The 24600-nt window shown below is 40.4% G+C and overlaps 2 protein-coding genes and 1 long non-coding RNA gene across 21 annotated transcripts in view; 2 read left to right on the top strand and 1 right to left on the bottom strand.

The window, feature by feature from the left end:
* The window catches only part of LOC408311 (catenin delta-2), a 47473-nt gene extending 28510 nt beyond the window's left edge, over window positions 1-18963 (top strand). For 3 of the 16 annotated variants that reach the window (XM_006566510.3, XM_006566508.3, XM_006566506.3), the window contains 13 exons: window positions 1334-1375; window positions 1445-1574; window positions 1848-2130; window positions 2237-2362; window positions 2632-2691; window positions 2901-3523; window positions 4769-5156; window positions 6505-6522; window positions 7346-7662; window positions 8405-8708; window positions 8803-8941; window positions 9190-9313; window positions 11897-13714. In XM_006566510.3, the coding sequence (XP_006566573.1) occupies window positions 1362-1375; window positions 1445-1574; window positions 1848-2130; window positions 2237-2362; window positions 2632-2691; window positions 2901-3523; window positions 4769-5156; window positions 6505-6522; window positions 7346-7662; window positions 8405-8708; window positions 8803-8941; window positions 9190-9313; window positions 11897-12148 (2778 nt within the window). In that variant the 5' untranslated portion in view covers window positions 1334-1361 and the 3' untranslated portion in view covers window positions 12149-13714. Of the gene's footprint in view, window positions 1-515; window positions 608-1333; window positions 1376-1444; window positions 1575-1847; window positions 2131-2236; window positions 2363-2631; window positions 2692-2900; window positions 3524-4768; window positions 5157-6504; window positions 6523-7345; window positions 7663-8404; window positions 8709-8802; window positions 8942-9189; window positions 9314-11896; window positions 16055-18385 lie in introns of those variants that run through there. The other 13 variants (XM_026443886.1, XM_006566498.3, XM_026443888.1 and 10 more) reach the window with 12 other exon arrangements.
* On the bottom strand, window positions 10-4570 carry LOC102654792. 3 transcript variants are annotated; one of them, XR_003305699.1, is made up of 8 exons: window positions 3610-4569; window positions 3239-3499; window positions 2921-3172; window positions 2433-2848; window positions 2242-2347; window positions 1748-2170; window positions 427-1663; window positions 10-250 (listed from the first exon to the last, which is right to left on the bottom strand). It is a non-coding gene; the product is annotated as an uncharacterized LOC102654792 (long non-coding RNA). The 3 variants fall into 3 exon arrangements; XR_001704874.2 differs by having other exon boundaries at window positions 453-1663; XR_001704875.2 differs by lacking the exon at window positions 10-250 and having other exon boundaries at window positions 1080-1663; window positions 2415-2848; window positions 3610-4570.
* A 114-nt stretch (window positions 18964-19077) lies between the features above and the next one.
* LOC725952 lies at window positions 19078-22849 on the top strand. Of its 2 annotated transcripts, XM_006566511.3 has the most exons (6): window positions 19078-19414; window positions 21286-21410; window positions 21551-21775; window positions 22281-22416; window positions 22496-22625; window positions 22708-22849. In XM_006566511.3, the coding sequence occupies exons 1-6, from the start codon at window positions 19106-19108 to the stop codon at window positions 22791-22793; spliced, it is 1011 nt and encodes a 336-aa protein (XP_006566574.1). In that variant the 5' UTR covers window positions 19078-19105; the 3' UTR covers window positions 22794-22849. The 2 variants fall into 2 exon arrangements, with proteins under 2 accessions (XP_006566574.1, XP_026299681.1); XM_026443896.1 differs by lacking the exon at window positions 21551-21775.
* Window positions 22850-24600: the final 1751 nt, after the last annotated feature.

Here is a 24600-nt window from a genome sequence, read left to right as displayed (position 1 = left end):
GTAAGTGTCTTTCTCTACTCGAGTTTCTCTCCGTCGAGGAGAGTCTCGTAAACGATTAATACGTTCTCTTTCTGTCTTTCGCTCTATTACTCTTTTTCCTTCCTTCTCCAACGAGGGAGGGGAAACATCGGCGAACTCCGCTTCTCCCTCTCTTTCTCTCTTTCTCTTTCTCTCTCTCTCTCTACTTTACACGGCTATTGCAAAAAACGCAACGTCGACCAATTGGCGAAGCTCGTTTTCTCGGTAATGGCTAGAAAAGAAATAAAGATACTATTTATCTATCTATTCCATCTATCGTCGCTGTCGTTCGGCCCGTTTTCCTTGGAGCCTCGATGCTCGAAAAGAGAATGAAAAAAAAACGAAATATAAACACACGAGGCCCGGGAATCGACCCACACGACCACCAATAATGAAAAAGACAGTTACAAGATATGTTAGAAAATAGATGGCACCTTAGGATGCACGTAGTCCCCGGCACCCACGTATATTAATCAGAGCGAAATTATTAATGCCAGGCTGGTGAATCGTCGAATCGTCGAGAGACAGGAGCACAGCATAACGCACACTGAGATCACGCAGAGGTGACTAACATGACCTAATAGACGAGGTTAGTCATTCTGAGCGCGCGAGCGCGATTAACAGATTCCATTATTATTCATCGTTGGATCGACATTGTATGAATTATTTTTCCTTTGGAAAAAGCGAAGCTTCGAATCGAAAATTCGAAATTCGTCGAGATTCTCGATGGAACAAAATATACCAAATATATATTTTCTTCGTTATTTTCATGTAACTCTTAAATGATTTTAATCCTTCACGATTTTTTTAAAGGATTTTTCTGTATCAGTTTAAATAAAAAATATTTGGATACTGTTGGATACTGTTGGATACAGATATTCCGTCCATCGAGATCTCGCGAGGAATTTTCAAAGATGGATCATCGAAAAGAGTCGTCAGAATGAGTAACTTCGGCCGCACTAACATTCGTTTCGCGTTTATTATTTAGCATGGTTGAGAGTGATGTGTGACGAGGATACGAGGTAGTTTAACGTAGTTAGATTCGTATCTGAATGCTTCGCTTTGTTCTTGGTTCCTTTTTCATTACTTTGTTTATTACCGTTTCAGCTCGGTGTGCGCTTTATTTATTTATTCATTTATTTCTTTTTTATCTCGTCTACCAATTGCACGTACCGATACATATACCAATTTTTTTTTTTTCTTTTTCCAAAATTATTTTAGCTGTTTAATATTCGTTTTGATGGCTCGTTTCCACGCGAATAACAAATCCAAGACCAAGTAGTGATTCGTTCCATGCGTATTTTCTTTTTTCCAGACGCGTTCTCCAGGAGAAGGGCCCCGACATGCCGCAATACACGTAAGCTAACGAATCTCAAGCGAATAAATCGGCGATTGTTGGCGGTATCTCTAATTGATCATTTTGCAGCGGACAGAGTGATGCAGATTACCACGGAAGTAACGGCCAGGCGGATACCCATTCGTTGCATTCGTCTCATTTATCTGTCCAGGAGGATCCATTACTCATCCGGAGCCATAAGCAGCAAACTACTCAACAAGTGAGATCCGTTTCCAGTTTTACCTACGCTCTAATTTACCCGGCCCCGCCATTTCCTTTTCACTCTTAACGATTGTTCATCAGTAATTTCTGAAATTTTCACATCAAAATTAATCCAACTGAATTCTCAATTTTCTTTTTCTGTTATTTTTTTTTTAAACAGAATATTCGTACCCACAAATTATTTCTCAGAATCTTAAGAAGAACTAGAAAACTATCGCCCGGTATTACTCAACTTTCCATTCTCTTCCATTCAACCTGGTGATAATTTCAGGTAACAAACGTCTCGAAGGTGGTGCGCGAGGTGTCACACATGGAGCCGGATCCGGGCGCGGTGAGCTACATGTCGGTGCCGTTGATGTCCCAGGACTACCAGCACGCCGACCGACGGTACCCGGCCGACTCCTACATGGTCGGTTTCGAGCATTACGAGCCCTACCTCGGCTATCCGCCCCAACCAGGGTATCCAGGCCCTCATGGAATCTACATGCCACGCTCGCACTCCCCTCACAGCCCCCACAGTCCTTCGGAGCACAGTCGTGCCTCGCCTCCGCATGGTAAGACTTTTTCTTTTTTTTGTTGGAAAAATTATTATCTCTGAAAATTACACCGTGGAGTAAAAATTTCTTTCTTTTTTTATTTATCTTTATTTTTCTTTTAAAGAATACCTGCGCAAGGCGGCGCCGTACGTGGAAGGAGGTTACAACGACATCGATCCAGGTTTGAATCCCGCGTTGCAAGATCATTATCGTATTACTCCTAGTCCTGGTGGCCCTGGAGATCAATATGGTACGTTCGGTGCATGATAATCTTTGAAACGGATTTAAAAGAAGGATTTTACCTCTTTCATTATATTTACCTCCTCTCCCTGTTTCTCGTCGTTGCCCAAAGAAATTCAGATTTTCACCTAGACAGCTCCATAACGAGATATTCAACTATCATCATCATATTGCAGGAGGGTTGAAATTTTTGTCCATATGCGCACAGAAGGAGCGAGCATAATTCACTTTAATTATCTCTATACCTGACATTCGTTTGTTATTTTGTGTCCTCTCTAGATCAAATCAGCAACTCTTGGAATATGGATGACTCCGGCGAACCCTCTCAGCATCCTCATGGTAGGGTCACATCAATAATTTATTTAACATTCTCTCTCTCTATCTATCTCTCTTCTCGACATTTAATCACTCGTCCCAAAAACACCTTGTCATTGCCGCAAGATAATGCGAGTGAATTATGCGTGTCGACTGCTACTCAAAAGGAGGGGCACCTAACCTAAAAATTCATAATTCAAATTTAAATTCATTCCACGAATCTCGTTTTCCAGACGAGAACAAAGTGGCCTACGGTTACGTGTCCCCGTCCCCGTACGGGCCGGTCGGATACGGCCCTGGCGTCGGCGTGGGTCCGGTCCAGGTTCCCAGCGACGTGCCCGGCTACGACGAGGGCCACCCGGTCCCGCTGCCCGCGGGCGTGCCGGCCGGCATGTTCGACGACGAGGTCCACCTGCAACGGCTGCAGTCGCGCCACCCTGTCGTGGCCGGGATGGCGAGCCCGTTGGACGACGACCAGAAGTCGATGAGATGGCGGGACCCGAATCTGTCGGAGGTGATCGGCTTCCTCAGCAACCCGAACAACGTAATCAAGGCGAACGCCGCCGCTTACCTGCAACACCTGTGCTACATGGACGACCCGAACAAGCAGAAGACGCGTAGCCTGGGCGGTATACCGCCCCTGGTTCAGTTGCTCGACCACGACAATCCGGACGTGTACAGGAACGCGTGCGGCGCGTTGAGGAACTTGTCGTACGGGAGGCAGAACGACGAGAACAAGAGGGCCATCAAGAACGCGGGCGGTGTCCCCGCGTTGATCAATCTGCTTAGGAGAACGTCCGACGCGGACGTCAAGGAGCTGGTCACGGGGGTCCTGTGGAATTTGTCCTCGTGCGAGGTGAGGGGAGGGGTATAAATATGATTGGAACAACGATTTGGAAGAATTATTGACTATTCTTATAGTTTTCACAGAAAGTTACTCACCAATATTCAGGTTTTTATTCGTTTCGTAGTCTTCTCGTGGACGAGCGTGGTAATAGGTTATGTTGACTCATTTACGTTGGATTTAAATTTTATATACGTATATATAACCTCCTGTCGAATCGTAACACTTGTAATCGTAACACTGGCACTGGTTTTGTTTTTAAATCAAATGTTAAAATTGAGAAAGAATTATTGAAAATGGAAGTTGGAATCGTCGAGCTACCATTAATGATGTACACGTATATATATCGAACTATTGGTACGTTGTCGATGCATTCGATGCATTTACGTTGGATTTAAATTTTATATACGTATATATAACCTCTTGTCGAATCGTAACACTTGTAATCGTAACACTGGCACTGGTTTTGTACTTGTTTTTAAATCAAAATTTAAAATTGAGAAAGAATTATTGAAAATAGAAGTTAGAATCGTCGAGCTAATGATGTACACGTATATATCGAACTATTGGTACGTTGTCGATGCATTCGATGTATCGATAATATCGTTAAAATATCAAGCAGATAAAACTTTAGGTTAGAGTTCTTTCTAACGATTCTTTCTAGAAATAATACTTTTTACACTTAACTTTTACATTTGTCGATGCATTCGATGTATCGATAATATCGTTAAAATATCAAGCAGATAAAACTTTAGGTTAGAATTCTTTCTAACGATTCTTTCTAGAAATAATACTTTTTACATTTTAACACTTAACTTTTACACTTGTCGATGCATTCGATAATATATCAAGCAGATAAAACTTTAGGTTACAATTATTTCTAATGATTCTTTCTAGAAATAATACTTTTTACATTTTAATAATAACTTTAAATAAGAAGGGAAAAAAAGTAGAAAGAATTTTGATCACTCGCATCCATTAACGATATCCTGCAACGAGATTATCGATATATCGAAAATTTTCAATATGGCATCCGCGAAATCACTCGACCGGTCACGAGTTTAATAGAAGAGTAACGAAGAATTTATAGAAATGTGGGACAGTGAAGTGTACAACGAAATAAATACTTTGCCGTGGCAATTTATCGGAGGTTAAGTTTCCATACTTGACTAGTAACTAGACGAGTGAAAAAAACTAGGGAAGAGATGGATCGCAAGCGATTATAACCTCAATCTCACGCAACGTTCCCTCTTTCAGGACCTGAAGAAATCCATCATCGACGACGGCGTGACGATGGTGGTGAACAACATAATAATCCCTCACAGCGGCTGGGATCCGAGCTCCTCGAGCGGGGAGACGTGCTGGTCGACCGTGTTCAGAAACGCTTCCGGGGTGTTGAGAAACGTGTCGAGCGCCGGCGAATACGCGAGGAAGAAGCTGCGAGAGTGCGACGGTTTGGTGGACGCCCTCCTCTACGTGGTCCGATCCGCCATCGAGAAATCGAACATCGGGAACAAGATAGTGGAGAATTGCGTGTGCATCCTGCGAAACCTGAGCTATCGTTGCCAGGAGGTGGAGGATCCGAATTACGACAAACACCCGATCCAATCGACGGTTCAGAACAGGGTAGCCGCGCCCGCCAAAGGTGAGGGCTTGTCCTCTCTCCTTTCCCCCTTTGCATTCAGGGAATGAGACGAGTGTGTACCCTCCCCCTTTGCCATGGTTCAAACACACCGGTTCCCTCCTCTGGGCATGATGTGGTGGAACACGCATGTAGCCGAATTGTGTGTGCGCTGATGACAAAAAACGGCTCGCCTCTTTTCCCCGGGGAGGATGATAAGATAAGAGAGGTTGCACCTTCTTCGTACTAGTCACCATCGTTAGATGTACAACAAGGGAAAAGTAACGATACAATCCAATGCGTGTCTAATCTAGTCATGATTCCTCGTGTGATAAAGTATCTCCGTTGGATCTATAGTTTTATTATTATTATTGTTATTGTTATTATTGTCTGTCGATGGAAGAAAAGAGAGGAAAAAGAAGCGTAGAGTGCTCGTTACACACAAATAAGTAGATCACTTTTATCAAGGCTTATTAAATTCTTGCATCGTTCTCCAATTTTATATATATATATATGTACATTTCCTCGTTATCGAGCCACGAAACTTGTCACGATTGCTTATTACTTTTGTATTATCGCCACACTTTTGTATTTCCATAAAGTAGGCTAAATTGTCGTACCAATGAAAATTAGTTCTTGGAAAAGTGGGATCGATACACAGTCGCGTATAGCCTTTGAACACGAAGGGAATCGTACGTAGGGAAGGAACGAGGCTTATTATTTACTTACATTACGCTTGACAACGCATTTATTTGTGTACAGTAAACGAGTATAACGACGAGATGTTGCACGTTTCGGATTTCGGATGTATGTGGAATGTGAAACGTGCAAGGTGTGGTAGATTAGGAGTCATTAGCTGGCCCCACCCCCTATATTATATATATTTATTTATTTATCCATCCATCTCTCTCTACGACAATTTAAACGATAACATAACCTCTCACTTGTTGTACACTTGAATATTCGTTGTAACGCTTACGTATACTGTTGATATAATCGCTTACTTAATCGTTTGATTGATACGTAATTGGGTGTGGTAATGATGTCCTTTGCGAGACGACCGATAACTCTTTATTAGCGATAGCATACACACACATACGCACACACGCATACACAGTCGATTTAGCGTACGTATCTTTCTGCAACCACATTGATCTTTGTGTTTCCCCCCCATTGGGCGTTGTGATTTTCTTGCCCAGTATTAGCAAATTCTTTTTTTTTTTTTTTTTTCAAGCAACGAGGTCAAAATTCACTTTGGGGCAAGAGAAAAAAAGAAAAGTAAAAGAAAAGAAAAGAAAAAAGAAATAGAAAGAACAAGTTTTATATCCTTTCTAGTTTAGCATGAATTAAAGATGTGTTTCAATCTTTTTAGCATACAGTTTATGTCAAGGTAAGACATTCTTGTACTTCCGTCGTTATTTCAATTTATTTTCCACGTTCTTTTTGTTCTTTCTCTCTCTCGAGACGAATCCAAATAGTACAGTCAGTGCATGCATCGCTTTTCAACTTGAAACTTTTTCGTTCGCTCGACGACCTTTAGTTTTATTATTATTATTATTTTTCTTTTCTTTTTATCTCGAAACAACCGATAACTCTCTTTATAGAAACTTGGGCCCGTTATCTATCTGTCTATCTATGGCAAACAGTCACGTGATCAATGTTACAATCATTGTTCTAATATTGATTCCGTTGATCACGTTGTCGATGAATGTCTCTTCGTCCAATAGGAAAACAAAGACAAAGGTTATCGCGTTGTTACACACGTTGGTTTAACCCATGCGTGTCAAATTATCAGAATATATATATATATATACATATGGTTTCTGTATCGTTAAAATTATTATTATTATTATTCTTGTACAATTGTGCATCTTATGCATCTACGCCTGCTCCTTTGACTGGCTGCTGCATTTCGAGCAAGCTGCGTTTGTTGTTTGCCCAAATGTTTCAGGCATTGTCTCTTGGCTAGTTTTGATAGAAGTAGCGTGCAATATTACATTTGGGAACAAGGTTCTCCAACAACTATTCAAAAATATCGTCTCCTTATCCAATAATTTTTAACCTTTAACCATCCTCCTCCTCCTCCTCCTCCTCCTCCGTCTCCTCCTCCACCAAATTGTGCATGCGTTCAACAATTTATCACCATCCGAATCAAATTTATCATTTCATATCTGTAATTAAAGCGAAAAAAATCAAAATCGTGTGTCCCCTAGGTGAGAATCTTGGTTGTTTCGGTGGCAGCAAGAAGAAGAAGGACGGACAACCTGTGCAAAAAGAGACGACCGCGTCGCGCACAACGACCAGTCCGAGAACCGAACCCGTCAGAGGCATGGAGCTCCTCTGGCAACCGGAGGTCGTCCAATCCTATCTGAAGCTGCTGCAGACGTGCTCGAATCCTGAGACCCTCGAGGCGGCGGCAGGCGCGCTTCAGAACCTCGCAGCCTGTTATTGGCAGCCCAGTATCGAGATTCGAGCCGCTGTGAGAAAGGAGAAAGGGCTTCCCATTTTGGTGGAGCTGCTGCGGATGGAGGTAACTTGGTTATATTGAGCGAGGAAGAATTTTATATATATATATATATATATATATATATATATATATATATATATATATATATATATATATATATATTAGGGTGTCTTATAAGTTTCAAGATATTTGTTGTTTAAGATTGATTTATATGAACAGTTATTATTCCCTCTTTCCAAAATTGTTGGGACTTACTCGGTCGGTTAGGCCGTTTTCCCACTATGGCGGCTTTCAATTTGTCAAGCTGATCGATCGATATTTTACAGAGTTGATGGTCTCACATTGAGGAAGGAGCTCGTATACCTTTCCAGTTCCATCGAATGGAGAAAAGAAATTTCTTTTAAAGTCCAGGTTTCGCGACAGTTGAAGATCTATTAAGTCCTTAAATCAAGCGTGTTTTCGATGGAACAATTTTTGGTAGAAAATTCAAGCCTCTTTAAGAAAGAATCTCTTGGAGAACTAAATCGCACGTAGAGACTCTGTCGATAACCATGGAACCCTAACTTTACATCGATCGATACATCTCGTCTTGATCGGGTGGAATCCACTGTAATAGTAATCATCTTTTTCAAAGCAATGAAGCATAACGCAACAAATGGCGTGGAAAAAAGTTTTAAAAGAGCTCTGGGACCAGTTAAAGTCATTCTTAGCTAGGAAGAAACTTGTGGGACACCCTTACGTGTATATTATAGGTTAAGACTTGTGGAATAATAAGTATACTAATTTCGTTAACGTTTTTAAATAGGTGGACCGCGTGGTCTGCGCCGTGGCCACGGCTCTCAGGAATCTCGCGATAGATCAACGGAACAAGGAGCTGATAGGCAAGTACGCGATGCGGGATCTTATTCAAAAGTTACCCTCGGGGAATAATCAGCACGACCAGGGAACCAGCGACGATACAATCGCCGCTGTCCTCGCCACGTTGAACGAGGTGATCAAGAAGAACGCCGAGTTCTCGCGATCTCTATTGGACGCTGGGGGTGTCGACAGACTGATGAACATCACCAGGCAACGCCAAAAGTACACGCCCCGTGTTCTTAAATTTGCAGGTAAGGATAATGGATGGATAAAAATGTTGAGAACGTTGAGACGCTCATGACTGAGAAGGAAGCGTGTATATACAAGTTGTTTATTAACTTTTAGGACAAGTCTTGTTCACGATGTGGCAGCACCAAGAGTTGAGAGACGTTTACAAGAAGCACGGTTGGAAGGAGCAAGATTTTGTAACGAAAACGGTGGCTGCGCGAAATTCAGGGCCTAATTCACCCAACAACGCGAATAGGTAAATCCAAATCTCGTCGAGATTCAAAGATTTTCGATAATCTTTTTTTTTTTTTCTTAAAACCCATCACCAATTTTTTATTTTTGTCGTTTCCGTTCCTGGACTCCGCGCTGTTAACTTTTAAGTATATGCTTCTCCCATTTACTCTCTTTACTTTTGTTGGATAGAGAATTTCTTCTTCTTTCTTTTGAGCGGAGTCCACACCCGTATAGAATCCCCGAACTTTCTCGATCCTGCGTTAAATTTAGCTATGATTGTAGCACGTTGAATCGACCGATGGCGAGTCAAGGGAGCACCAGATACGAGGACAGAACGATCCAGAGAGCGAACATGAACTCGAATAACGTTGGTCGACCTACCATTTATCAGCCTGTAAGTAACAACAACTAATGGTACCGAATGTGACGAACAATTTGGCCGTGTCACGTTCGAAAGGGGGGCACGTTTCTGGCGAAACGTGAACGGAGACGTAGCAAGAGACTCTCGTTACTTGCTGTTCGTTCGATTCGCACGGTTTGAGTTGGCAAGCGATTGATAAAAAGAAAAAAAAAAGAAAAAAAAGAAAAGAAACGTCCAGAAAAGAAATAAAAAAAAACGATGAGCTTCGTAAGACGAAAGTACAGATCGATCGGTAAAAATGTCTCTCAGTCGATAAACTATATTTTCAACGGATTCAAAAGAAATTCTTAATTTAATTTTCTTTAACTCTCTTATGAATCGAATTGTACATTTCAAATTTTTCTCTTTGATTCTTTTTCAAATGTATCATTTTTACCATTACTGTATTCGCAAGAGCAGAGGAAAGTGGCACCATTTCCCTGCCAACCAAGTGCCGGATTAAGGATAATGATAATTATCGCGCCCTGCCAAAAATTGATCGCTGTTATATTTATCCGCTTTACACGGATATCGACAGAGAAGAGAAAGGATAAAAAAATGATCGTAGCGGAAAAAATGAATGAAGAAGGAGCGACAATGTGTGGTATATGCGCGCAGTTGTGATACGAAATGAATTGAGAGAGAGAGAGAGGGGCAGAGAACAGTTACTTAACATATATAAACTAAGTCAATTAACGAGTACCAATTATATCTCATCGCGTTTCACGGTTACACGGAAGCCGCATTATTCGTATAGAGAAGTATTACACCAGTATTAACAGAGAGAGCGAGAGCGAAAGAGTGAGAGTGAGTGAATGAGTGAGTGAGTGAGTGTGAGAGAGAGAAAGGGAGGTAGGAATGGATCGTATTAAGCGGTCGTGTTAAAACAGTCCATGGGATTATCGAGTATATAGCATTTTTTTTTTTTTTTTTACATATAAATAATCCACCGATTACGTAATACGCGGACAGATCTCTTCGTTATCGACAGCGTAACACCGAGGATTTGTCGTTGTTGCGCGTCGTGCGAAAAATAACGAGCGCGCATAATGAAATACTATTTTGCCGTTGCAAAAACCGAGAGAAGGAGAACTTATACACTCGATCGGTAGATGTCGTTTCGTTTGTGAATTCCTCTTCGAATCGTTCGTTACAAATATTCATTCGTCACCGGGAATTTTGCTTGCGAATTGTAACGAGGAAATTTTTAGACTCATTTTGATATATATAAAAGTTATACATATGGAAGTTGAAGCGTCGGAAGTGCATGATTCTACTACGCGATTGTATAAGAGGTTAGTTGTCGCAGGACCAAGTATTTTGCCAGTATCGATTAGGAAGCGGATCGAGCCGAACAAATTGAACGAAAAATCTGATTCTTTTTTTTCCAAAATTCGATAATCCTTGCTACTCTGATCTGATCAGAGGTTAGAGAAAGGCTGATGATGCCCGCTGCCTAATTGAGGTTAGAACGGTAGCGTGACAGTATACGTATATATATATATGTCGTTCCATTATCGACAGTAGTGAAGTTAATTTCGACTGGTTAATCCATGATTAATTCACAGTCTATACGGTAAGAGTAATGTTAGAGAGAGAGGGAGAGAGAGAATAAAAATGAAAAAAGAAAAAGAACGCACGATCATCACGATTTTTCCAATTTTTGAAGGATAAAGTTAAACGAAAGCACAAAAAAATATACATATAATTCACATTCGTTCGGAAGAGGTATTCTATTCTTTCTTTTTTTTTTTCTTGGATATACAAACGCGCATAGCAGACAGAGACACACATACATACACACATTAAGCGACTTCCATCGTATCGAAAGAAGAGGTAGACGGCACTACGTCGAAGCATGGTTTATAGTTGACACGTTGACTAATTGCACGAACTTATTTATAATCTATTTATATCCAAATTTAACCGAGCATAATAATAAAAGATTATCTGACAGTATCCCATCAATTTGATTCATTGGTATGTACGATTAATTCAACAATATTTTTCTTTTTTCTTTTCTTTTTTTTTTTTTTTATTATTATTATACAAAATCTCATCACCTCTCCTCCTTCTTAATTGTTCTTTGACGAGATTGTCTTATCGTTTCATAATTTTTCGAATTCTTCCACAGATCTCATCTTCCCCCCCTTCTTTTTTTTTCTAATCAAACTCGTTCATCCTTCGTATAAATATAATCTTACGTATCAAAAATAAATAAATGATTATTAAAATTCCTATATATATATATATATTCCAAAAAAAAATAAATATAATCAAAAATAAATAAATGATTATTAAAATTCCTAATATATATATTCCAAAAAAAAAAAATAAATAAATAAAAAATAAAAATAGCGGTAGCCTTCCTTACGTTTAAAAAAATTCAAAAAAAGTATTAAAAAAAAAAAAAAAGGAAAAGAGCGCAGGAAAAAACCAAGTAAAAAAATACGAGAGAGAAAAAGAGAACCGGGCCCGAGATCGTCTCGAAGAGCGGCCCACCCCCGACCGATCCACCCCCGGCTACCCTCAGAGCCAGGGCTCTAAACTAACCGTTGGCTTGTGTGTGTGTTGCAGCAACCGAAACCCGGTGAGCCGCTCTACGCGCAAGTTAACTTGGAGAAGAAAAAGAAGCGGCAGTATGAGCTGGGGGTGGGCCAGGCGCAGGGTCAGGGGGCGGTGGTCGGCTCGGGGGTGGCGCCCAATGTGCCCGCGGCCGGCCAATGGGTGGCCGACGGCGTGGGCGTCCCCGACGGCTCGGCCGCGACAGCGACGGTGAACGTGCCACCCAACTCGACGGCCGCCTCGGCGGGCGACTCCTGGGTATAACAGGCGATCCGTGTCCAGGATCCAACCGCCAGGATCCCTCCCTCGAGGGCTGCCCCAGAATCGGAACAACGTTTCCCCCCCACCTCCCAGGAGGGAGAATTGAGAGGAGAGAGGAGGACTGCTGTCTCCGACGAAGAGAGGGGGAAGGGGAGGGGAGAGTATTGGAGGGATTGATAGAGAGGGCATTGAGCATGGACGAGTTTTATTATTATTATTAATTGACAGTTTTTCTCTTCTTTGTCCGGGTTAGTTAGTTTCCTTATGGAGGAAGAAGGGAGAGGAGGAGAAGAAGAAGAAGAAAAAGAGGGTGTAGAGAAGTGTTGGAGGAAGGGGAGATGTTTGGATTGTCGAGCACGTGTGCTCGAGGCGTATATCGTATCCTTTCTTTGGGAGAAAGAACAAGAGAGACGGGAATATAGAAATTTGTTTTTTGAAGGAAAAGAAGAAAAAAGGAAAAAAAAGAAAAAAAGAAATCGCACTCCGCACCCCCCATGTTATTATATCGATGTATAGTAGATGAACGTTAGCGAGGAACGAAAAGGGAAAAAAAAAAAAAGAAAAAAACAGCGACTTGTCCGACCACATCCGCAGCAGTAGTCGCACCAATGGCTCTAAACCTTCATTGCACAATTCTAAATTAATATATACTATATATATATAAATATAAATATAAATATTATATATATATATATATACATACACACATACATATATATACACACACGCGCGCACATCACACATCACACACACGTACACATATATATGTATATTTTAACAACGGTCAAGATAACGGGATAAGATACTGAACCCCCCGATTGGCCGTTAAAAATTACTACTAAGGATAAGTAGGCGGTATTATTACGATTATTATTATTATTATTATTATTGATAATATCATCGAGTATGACGCGGTGGTGTTGCCGTCGTTATAAATACAGGAAGGGTATAAAAATGAATGAATATATAAATATATTATATATATATAGAGATATATTATACAATACCGTATACCACGGTACACCACGATCACAGACAGCGTATCGATTACTTATTATTATTATTATATTATATTATATTATATTATTATTATATTATTATTATTATTATTATTATTATTATTATTATTATTATTATTATTATTATTATTATTATTGTATTACGTAAACTTCTGAGGCTGTGGGTGTGGCATGTTACACGAGGATGTTTCGAATATTTGCGAGCTGCACTTTTTGTTTTTTTTCTTTTCTCCGATTTTTTTTCCCGAATTGAATGCGCGCGCATGCGCGCGCGAGAGAGAGAGAGAATGCGTGAAAAGGGAAACGAAAAACAAAAAAAGAAGAAGAAGAGGAAGAAGAAAGAAAATGGAAAATGGATGTGTGTGTATGTATGCGAGAGAGAGATAGAGAGTGTGTGCGAGCTACCATACTTTTGTCTGCCTGCCCGTATATAAAAAAAAACTGTCCACTCGCGAACGTAGTAATGTAAGAGAGAGAGAGAGAGAGGCAAGAAAAAGGTATCTTAAAAAAAGTCTGCATTTATTCTCGAGGAATGAGACGGAAAGATAAGGAAAATAAGAAGCAAGATGAGCAAAAAGGAGAGAGAGAATTTTTTATGGTTCTTCGCTGTTATTGTACTTCTTCATATTCTAGAATATCGCGATAAAAACGATTCGAAATAGGAAAGAGAGAGAGAGAGAGAGAGAGAGAGAGAGCGAGCGAGGAGAGTGAGAAGAAAAGGGAGGTGAAAATGAAGGAGGAAAGAGGGGGTTTAACGAAAGTATAGAGAACGGATAAAAGTGGGAATAATGTGATGTTCAATGTTATCAGAATGTTTGACAGAGATGACATTATTGATAGCCGATATACATATTATATATATATATAGATATATATACATATATATTATATATATACAAATAAATATATCCTTGTTCTATTTCTTAAATAATATTATTACGACAGTTGAAAGAGAATAAAAAGAAAAGAAAAGAAAAATCGAGTGTGTTCGCGATTATATAATATAGTCATCAGAGAGAGAGAGAGAGAGAGAGAAAGAGAAAAGATGTAACACCAACGCGCGAAGGGCGTTAAAAGAATTATTGTGCACGATTGATAATTCACCTTCGAATTCAGAATTATATATACACAGATCTATATATATATATATATATACACACGTGCCACACACATAAACACACATACACATACAGCATACACACGTTAAAAGAAAAAGTATGATATAAACTGCTTCTTCGCGGTCACGATCGATTTAAAATTGAAAGAGAGAGAGAAAGAGAAAGAAAGATAAGAAAAGAAAAATAATTCGATTCCGTCGATCGTCGTCTCGCTGTATAACCGGTCCAAATTTAAATCATTGTTTATCCTCTCTCTGTCATCCATACATAGTCGTCCATACGCACTTTACCTCGTATTTTGTACATATATATATATATATATATATATATATATTCATCCTTCCGCATGGAGAATCTAACGAGATCGAACGAGAGACGAGATCGAATAATTGGAAATAATCGGAACGTACGATCGTAGACGAGAAGCAAGAAGCGGAAAGCTGTATTTCGCCAGGTAATATTCTCGATAGCGGGTAATCGATCGATCGACCCTCCTCGAGGAGGAATCGAAGCGAGCTAATCGCGCGATCGTTTCTGCTCCCTTTCGCAACGCCACCGTTTTAACATCGCTGTTACAACGTATATCGCGATCAGGCGAGACATCGTTGCGATATGTGTATATGTATATATATATATATATATATATATATATATACACACACACGAGGCAATATTTCATCGCGACGATTCGTAACGAATCTCGAGCAGGAACGAGAGCACGCTTCGAAGCGAGTAAAAAAGAAAAAGCGCCTCGAAAAGAGGCGAATTATTTCGAGCTTATCTTACGGATCCTATTACCAGATCCTTCGGCGCGCCAATTCGCCTCTTAGAGGGCGCCTCTTGGACCATTCCGCTCAACGTGACACGCGCGGCTCCGATCAATCCTCGCCCCCCTCTTCCACCTTCTTCTTCGAATCTTCAAGCTCGGAATTCGAAATTTCGTTCGAAGGACATGGGAATTGGACGGAATCGGGTGAAAATTAATTTTTTCCAAGGATTGGAATTTTTTTTTTTCTCTTTTGAAAAATGACAAGAATAGGATCGAAATCGTATTCGAGGATGAAATTGATCGAGATCGGCGATGTTGGAAGGTTCGTTGGGTGGGTTGGGGGGGGTCGGGGGAGCCGCCACGATCTACACGAACGAAACGAAGATTTTTGATATCCGCTTTTTTATTGTTTTCACGTACCAGCGTTTCTAATTTTCTACGAGGATTAACGAGCGCGAGAGGGAGAGAGTGAATGTGTGTGAGAAAGAGAGAGAGAGAAAATTGGTGGAGGGAGAGACGAAGGATTTTTGTAAAAGTAGTCTGTGGAGTGACACGCTCGCAGAAGAAAAAAAAGATGAAAAAAAAAAAAAGAAAAATTCGTTGAAAGAAAATGTCGTACGATAAGAAGACCCGAAGGCTGACCAATTTGAAAATTTGCATTTTTGCAAGGGGAAACTTGAATCGTTACAAATGGAAATTTTAAAAATTTTTAAATTGTTTCGGAATCGAATTTTATATCTTTTCGTGTGTATCTTGAATCGAAACTCTGGAATCGATTTGTCGATAAAAGTAGAATTCTCCATGGCCAACAGCCAATTTTCGTCCCTACTTCTTCAAAGAAATTTCACCACGTATTATCGAAATTTTTCTTCCCAAAATTTCCATATAATCCTCTTTCGGGAGGAGAGCCAAGTTTCCAGACACGGCTATTGGGTTATTGTTGTTCGGCCCTCGATCGATAAGAGGATTGGAGGAAAAAAAGAAAAAAAAAGAAAAAAAAAAACGAAAAAAGAGCGTCCGGAATTTTTTAAACGCGACCACGTCGCGATTTTACTAGCGATTTTTACGTCGTCTTTTTACACGATTCTCACCGGCCTAAAAGGAGGAGCTGTCCTTTCCACGAACGGACTGCTCGTGCATTTGCCGCTTCCTCGCGGCGCAGATCGCGGAGATCGATCTCGATCCTGTTCGATTTAAAAAAAGAAAAAAAAATTATCATCCCCTGAATCGATCGAAAAGGAAAAAATTTCTACTCAAAAATCTATCCTCTTCGATCGAATCGAGATAAGGATTTTTTTTAAACGCAACCACGTTTTCAAAATTATATTTCTTTCTTCGAAGAAACTGCTTCTAAAAAAAAAAAAAAATTTCGATCGATCTTCGACTCTGCGCCCAGACGAAGATCCCAGATTCACCCTTCACCGCGATCATCGTCACCGATCACTCGGAAGAAGACTGATAGCGCAAAACAAAACAAACAAGAAAAAACCTCGAGTGACTCCATCAACAAGACCGCTCCATCAACAACAACTTCAAGAACCTTGAAAAGGAAGGAAGGAAGGAAGGAAGAGAGAGACAGAGACAGAGTGAGAGAGAGGGGGAAGGAACGAGGAGGGAAATTCCACGCGCAGCCATACGCGATCGACTGGCGAGACTCGTCGTTGATTTCACCTCGTACGAGTAGCAAAACTAGGAAAGTTTTCGAATTTTTCGAATCACCGAGGAAAAAAAAAAGAAGAAGGAGAAAGAAGAGGAGAAGGAAACGGACGAGACACGAAGGGAAAAAAGAGAGGGAAGGAGGGAGAGATAAACAAGAAAGAGAAAAGAAAAAAGTTTTCACGTATCTCATGTATTACACGTTACATACACACTTACGCGTACATATACACGTATAATACACGTACACATATGCATACGTGCGACCGCGTAATAGAAAGAGAGAGAGGGAGAGAAAGAGAAGAAGAGCGTAAGCGAGCGAGCGAGCGAGCGAGAGAGAGAGAGAAAGAGTGAGTGAGTGACACAGAGCACGTGCATAAAGGAATAATAGAAAAAGGATAAAAAAAAAAAAAGAAAACAATAAAATAAAAGTAAAAAAAAGACTACTAGGCTACTACTACAGTGCTGCATACGTATTTAAATTAAAGGATAATGCATTTAAGCATAAGCATGGATGTGCATTCTAGATGTATTAGAGGAGTTTCACCACACCACATTTAGTATTAATTATTATTAAAACGTTGTAGTCCGACGTGAGGGAGGGTGTGGGGAGGGGGGAAGGGGAGAGCCTCCGGATACTCTTGACTCCTTCCTTTCTTTTTTTTCTCTTCAAAGAAAAAAAAAAAAATCTCGTATTAATTTTTTTCAATTTTTATTTCATTCGATATTTTTCGTTGGAAAAAAGAAGAAGAAGAAAAGAAAAAAACAAAAGTCGTTGAAATATTTTTTTCTTCGACCAGTAATTTTCCTTCCTTCTCCGAAGGCTTCTCCTCCTTCTCGCGCGCCCAAACGCCCTCCCTTGAGAGAAAACCACGGTGGGGATTTTCATCGTTCATTCGATCATTGTATCACCTTCATCGCCGTTCTTTTTTTTTATTTATCTCGTACGTGTTTTATCGACGACAAACAATTACTAAATGAAATAGATATATATATATATAAAATATATATATATTATACATATAATATATATATACATATATATATATATATAAAATTTGTTAAGGCGGAGGGGGAAGACGAAGAGCAAACATATTGTCATTATTTTATCGACGTCGTATTATTTATATCGGAGGAGTACCACAGTATATACAATAATTAATAAAAAAAAAAAAAGATCGACTAGTGTATTTCGAACCCGACTGACAACAATTAAAGAATTTAATTGCGCTGAAACTGTCCTACATTTTTTACTATCCCATATATATATACATATATATATATGGATGAATAATATATTTCTCGATATTTCCTTCTTCCCTTTCTTCCGACTTGAAATCAAATAATTTCGCAAACTTTGTTAAAAAAAAAAAAGGTACAATTCTTTTTTTCACCCATCCGCTCTTTTCCCAGGCTAAGAGAATTGACCAGTAATTTAACTCGAAACGGTTAGCACGAGCGAAGAGAGGGGGAAGGGAGCTAACGTGGATTCGAAGCGCGTGGGATAATCGGTAACGAAGAATGCAGATTGTCAATCCCCCTCTCCCTCTCCCCCCTTGCCAATTACGTTTCTATTATCGTTTTTTTTCCCTCTCTTTTTCTATTTCTTCACCTCGGAACGAAATGAATGAATCGTTGGATAATTTCGTGAGGAGAATATTTTTTTTTTTTTTTTTAGAAAGCGCACTTTTCTGGAAAAATTGATCGAACCTGGGCGAGCGATAAAGTTGGGAGTTGGGTGCTCGATGATTGTATTTTAACAAGGAAATTGTCACGGCTCGGTGACCACGAGCCACCTGCTCCACCACTGATAAGGAACCTACGCGCGCGCGCACAGAGCCTGTCCTTCCTCCTCCTTCCTTTTTCTTCGCATGTATATTCAATTACAATTCCGCAAAATGGGATGAATATCCATTAGATGGCTTATCAATTTTTTTTTTTTCCAACTGAGATAAACGATTCTTATCGCTCTTTTTCCTCGTTGTACATAGAAATTTGACGTCTCAGACGTCTCCAACGCAGTTTCGCACCCCCCGGTTCTCAATCAATCCCCTCGACGGATTCTTCATTTCTCCGTTTCACACCCCCCTGCGCTCGCATCATCCCGCTGTTGCGTGGCGCGCAACCGTGTCCTTTTTTCCCCCCTTTTCGTGCGCGGAACGACCGGATCGGAGCACAGTTGCGCCCCGACCTCGATCAGGACCGCTGTCCGCTCTCCCCCTTTTGCAAAATTTCATCTCCCAGAGTGGAAAAAAAGGAAAAGGAGTAAACAAACAAACTGTTCGTGAAGGTGAACGAAAAAGGAGATTGTTTCCAACGAGAGAGAGAGATAGAGATAGAGATAAGATTTGGTAAAGCGGGAAGGAGAGTGGGAGGCAGGGAGGGAGAGATATTCGCCATGACAACGGACGGAGTGACGGCGGAGGACGCGGGACGGAAGAGATCGCGCGATCTCGAGCACGCGAGGAAGGAGCTCGCCTCGGTGATGGAGAGGATCGAGGGGACGGGCGGCCTGGCCGGCCGGCCCATCAAATATTTTCGGGCGCGGCGGTTACTCGCGCGCTCGGCGAGGCGCGCTCGGTCGAGCCGCCTCCTCCCACTCCTCCCAGCGACGGCCGGCAAACACCTGTGGATCCTAGCCCCGATCCTCGCCTCGATCCTCGGCCGAGCGGCGTGGAATTACGGGCAGGCCGCGCGCCACCACAAGGTGAGGTTTGATTTTTCCTTCTTTCTTTTTTTTTTTTTTTTTGGAACGGTATAATAGCGAGATTGATCAAATTTAATAGTTTCTTCCTTTTCTTCTTCCTTTTTTGGAATATAATAATAGTAGTGTAATAGTAATAGTATAGTGAGATTAATAAAATTTAATAGTGGCAGTTTCTTCCTTTCTTCTTTCTTTCTTTTTTTGGGAGGAGGGGGGGGGGGCAGAATAGTGAGATTAAGCAAATAGTGGTAGTTTCTTCTCTTTCTTTTTTTTTTTTTGGAATAGTATAACTGCGAGATTATTCAAATAGTGGTAGTTTCTTCCTTTTCCCCTCTTTTCTCTTTTTTTTTGAAACAATATAACGGCGAGATTGATCAAATAGTGGTAGATTCTTCCTTTCCCTCCTCTTTTCCCTTCTTTCTTTCTTTTTTTTTTTTGGAATAATATAGTGAGATTAATAAAATTTAATAATGGCAATTTCTTCCTTTTCCTCCTCTCTTTCTTTCTTTTTTTTTGGAATAGTATAGTGAGATTAATAAAATTTAATAATGATAGTTTCTTCCTTTCTCCCTCTCTTTTCTCTTCTTTCTTTTTTTTGGGGGGGGGGGACAGTGAAATTAATAAAATTATAAAATATAGTGAAATTAATAAAATTTAATAATAACAATTTCTTTCCTTTTCCTCTTTTTTTCTTTTTTTTTGAAACAGCATAGAGATTAATAAAATTTAATAGTGGTAGTTTTTTCCTTTTCCTCCACTTTTCCCTTCTTTCTTTTTTTTTTTGGAACAGTATAGTGAAATTAATAAAATTTAATAGTGATAGTTTCTTCCTTTTCCCCCTCTCTTTCTTTCTTTTTTCTGGAACAGTATAGAGTACAGAGATTAATAAAATTTAATAATGATAGTTTCTTCCTTTTCACTTTTTTTCTTTTTTTTTTTGGAACAGTGAGATTAATAAAATTTAATAGTTATAGTTTCTTGGAACAATATAATGAGATTAATAAAATTTAATAATGACAGTTTCTTCCTTTTCACGTTCTTTTCTTTTTTTTGGAACGGTGAGATTAATAAAATTTAATAGTGATAGTTTCTTCCTGTCCCCCCTCTTTTCCCTTTTTTCTTTTTTTTCTTTTTTTGGAACAGTATAGTGAAATTAATAAAATTTAATAGTGATAGTTTTTTCCTTTTCTTCCTCTCTTTCTTTCTTTTTTTTCTGGAACAATAAAATGAGATTAATAAAATTTAATAATGATAATAATTTCTTCCTTTTCCCTCTTTTTTCTTTTTGAAACAGTATAGTGAAATTGATAAAATTTAATAGTGATAGTTTCTTTCTTTCTCCCCTCTTTATCCTTCTTTCTTTCTTTTTTTTTTTTGGAGGGACAAAATAGTGAGATTATTCAAATAGTGGTAGTTTCTTCCTTTCCTCCTCTTTTTTTTTGGAACAGAATAATGAGATTAATAAAATTTAATGGTTTCTTCCTTTTCCTCCTCTTTCTTTTTATTTTGGAATAGTATAGTAAGATTAATAAAATTTAATAATGGCAGTTTCTTTCTTTCTTCCTCTCTTTTTTTTTGGGATTTATAAAATAATTTCTTCCTTTCTCTCTTTTTTCTTTTTTTTTTGGAAGTATAATGAGATTAATGAAATTTAATAGTAGCAGTTTCTTCCTTTTCTCTTGTCTTTCTTTTTTTTTTTTGGATAATATAGCAAGATTAATCAAATAGTGATAGTTTCTTCCTTTCCCCCTCTTTTCTTTTTTTTTGGAACAGTATATAAGATTAAAAAATTTAACAGTGACAGTTTCTTCCTTTCCCCCCCTCTCTTTCCTTTTTAAAAACGGTTAAGGGTAGAAATTGAAATTTTTGTCAAGTGTTTGGCCGAGCTGCCCCCGTTTACGCAGAAAATATTCCGGCCTGCCGAGGATTGCTCCATCTGCAGGGGCGTTGAACAGGTGGACAGGATACTGGACGTGGATCCATCTATTTTCGAGGAACGGTACTACTGCTATATCACCATTACTCTCGTCCTATTTTTATATAATCTTCTATATTCTAACAATATCTTTTCAAAACTCTTCCCTCTTTCCTCTACTCTCTCTCTTTCTCTTCCTCCTGGGTGTGCGGGGGGGAGGGTAGATACGCTTACTCGGGAAGGCCTGTAGTGGTCGTGGACGCGGCCATTAATTGGACCGCGACTGAGGTATTCTCGTTTCCGTTCTTCAAGTCGTTGTACGAGGGCGTGGACGGGAATTGCCAATTTTTCCCGTACAGGACCGAGTTCAAGAGTCTTAGGGAGGTGTTCGAGATGAGCGCCGACCGCTCTCTGTTGGAGGAGGGGACGGAGCCTTGGTACGTCGGCTGGTAAGTGAGAGCGTGTATATCGTTTGAGGGAAGGGATTTCGTTGTTTTTCTTTCCCTTCCTTTCCCCTCCTTTTCTCTCCGGGAAAGAGATAATTAACAATCGAATTGGATTAGATTTTTCTAAAGGACGTCGAAATGGGAGGATACGAGGGAATGGGAGAGGAGGGGGCGCCCGTGAACGCGGCAGTTTTGCAGCTTCGACAACCGTTCTAAAACTCGCACGTATGCGCACAATCCGGCTAACGAGCTTACCGGCAACCTCTCTGTGTATAGCTCTCCGCGTATCCCGTGTATTCATTGGAACAATTACCTAGAAACTCGAATTCGTGTCTATCCGCGTTATTATTTCCTTTTTTTTTTTTTTTTTTTAATACGAACTCAAATTCCATTTGTCCATTTCATTTCATTTCTGCGATTAATTTGAAATTAATTAAATTATCCAGAAATTCGAATTTCTATTTGTATTATTCCTCTGGATAATTTAAGTGATTAAGAAATTTTGCAGGAGTAATTGCGACGAGGAAATCGGTAGTTTGCTCAGGCAGCATTACCATAGGCCTTACTTCCTCCCAGCCACGGCCGAGACGGAGAAGACCGATTGGATTTTCATGGGAAGCCACGGATATGGGGCCCCTATGCACGTGGGTGGCAATGCACGCGCATGCGTATCGAGTTTTATTACCGGCGGCGCACCGATGTATCATTTCTCCTTTCTCGCAGGTCGACGACGTGGAACACCCGTCGTGGCAGGCGCAGATCAAGGGCGAGAAATTGTGGATCCTAGACCCTCCCAGGGAGTGTCATTACGCTTGCAAGAGATTGGAGGTGGTCGTGCATCCCGGTGAAATAAGTAAGACGACATCCGTTACATCCTTCGATCGAGCGCTTCGGTTCGCTTTTAACTCTCGTGCAATTTTCTTCTCCACGAACAGTTGTTCTCGACACGAACCGCTGGTACCATCAGACGGTAATCGTGTCCGAAGAGATGAGCATCACCATCGGTGCGGAGTACGATTGAAACGGCGAGACGATCTCCTCGAAACGTATTAAATAAATAAAGATATTTTCCCTTCACTCTCATCGACGACACCTTCGATCCAGAAATTTAATTTCCATTCAACCGTTACATGTATTAATTCCAACATGTAATACTCTACATCTACTTAAGAAGAAAGAATTTAAATCGTCTACAATTGGGAAAAGAACGTTTTGGAAGGAAAACAACTCCTATTCATCGCGTATATCGATCGTAAAACGAGCAGTGTATCTAAACATTTTACTTAGCATTCGGAATCGTAGTAGAACTCGCAGAACTCTGACGTATCGACGTAGCAACGTAAAAACTTTTTCTACTCCTTCTTAATATATACACGTGTTCGAGATAAAGTACGAATAAGCTGATAAAACTATATATCTCGTAGATAGCCTCGTAAACGAAACCATCGCGTATTACACACCGCTTCCACCATCGCGCGCACGTAGAAGGAATATTTCGACAACACGTGGAAAGATACCGACCTTTGACCAATCCCGTAATCCACAATAACCGAGGATTCCACCGAGGCGGGCAGTTGATCGGTTTCCTCGAGAGGAGAGGGCGGCGGTTGTTGGAACACGCGCCGGGTAACGCTCGAGGAGGAGGAGGGGGGGGAGGGGAGGGGATTAGGGAGAGGCAGGGAACCCCCGCGGCAGCCACCACCTGCCGCCAGGTGCGAGTTGACGAGGGACATCTGCACGAGGGGCCCGTGCCGTCCCGTTTCCTTTTTCACCGTCCACGCCAATTCACGGGGGCCCCCGAACGTTTAGGTGTCTGTCTCGAGTCCGGGCTTATTATCGGCCGAGGTAATTGCTGCCCAAGCTGGCCATTCCAACGTTGCGGGCAACGCAATTGTTTGTCTTCGAACGGACAATGGAAAATCGTTCGATTATGTTCAATTGGGTTAATTGGGACGGTGTCTCGTTACGGGGAGCGAATTTTTTTTGAAAGAGTCTTTTTTTTTTTTTTTTTTGTTTTTGCTCGAAGAAGGATAAAACAAGGATATTGTATTAATTGTAACAAAAATTTTTAGATATTGATTATCGGCGAAAAAAGCTCGAGAAAGAGAGATATATATATATGTATATATACATGGCTTTTTTATTCTTTGTGCCGTGGTTTGAATAGCTTATAGCCTTCGCGTGGGCGGATTACGTAATTCGCGTGTATCGCGTAGATTTCGAAGAGTTAATATTGAGATCCGAGTGGAAATTTGAATTTCTCCAATTGAGAGAGAGAGAGAGAGAGATTTAAATATATTCAATTTTATATTATATACGGGGAAAAAGAAAGATGATAAGTCGCGACTGCTGTCCAACTAGGACAGGAGAAGAATAGGGAGTAAAAAATATGGGCGGAAACGATAGGGTGGGAGGGGGATGCATCGAAGGAGGCCCGAGGGCTTCCTGTTTCAACCTAATTACATTCCATTCGATGCGGGGAGGGAGGCGGGTTGGACGCGCAACAAAATCTCGTTAATTCATAAAAATTCTCGGTCCGTTTCGCGGCTTTCTTTTTGCCCGCGCGAAATTAAAATCCCCGCGCTCGGCGGTCGAATAATCGATAACGTAGGAACGCGCGCGGGATTCCCTCGATCGAATTTCTCCTTTTCCTTTTTTTTTTTTTCCTTTTCTTTTTTTCGTTCACCCACGCGTTGCTGATTTTAAATTTGATTTTATCTTTATCAATTTCAAAAATTCCATTTCCGTTTATTTCGCGAAATGTAAGAAAAGAAAAAAAAAAGAAAAGAGAAAATCGTTCGTCGAAGAAGATCAAATCGAACGTTCTT

This window comes from Apis mellifera, linkage group LG11 (genome assembly GCF_003254395.2).
Source record: "Apis mellifera strain DH4 linkage group LG11, Amel_HAv3.1, whole genome shotgun sequence".
Classification (NCBI taxonomy): Eukaryota; Metazoa; Arthropoda; class Insecta; order Hymenoptera; family Apidae; genus Apis; species Apis mellifera.
Note: the sequence above shows the minus strand (reverse complement) of the source record. Positions and strands in the feature narration are given on the sequence as shown.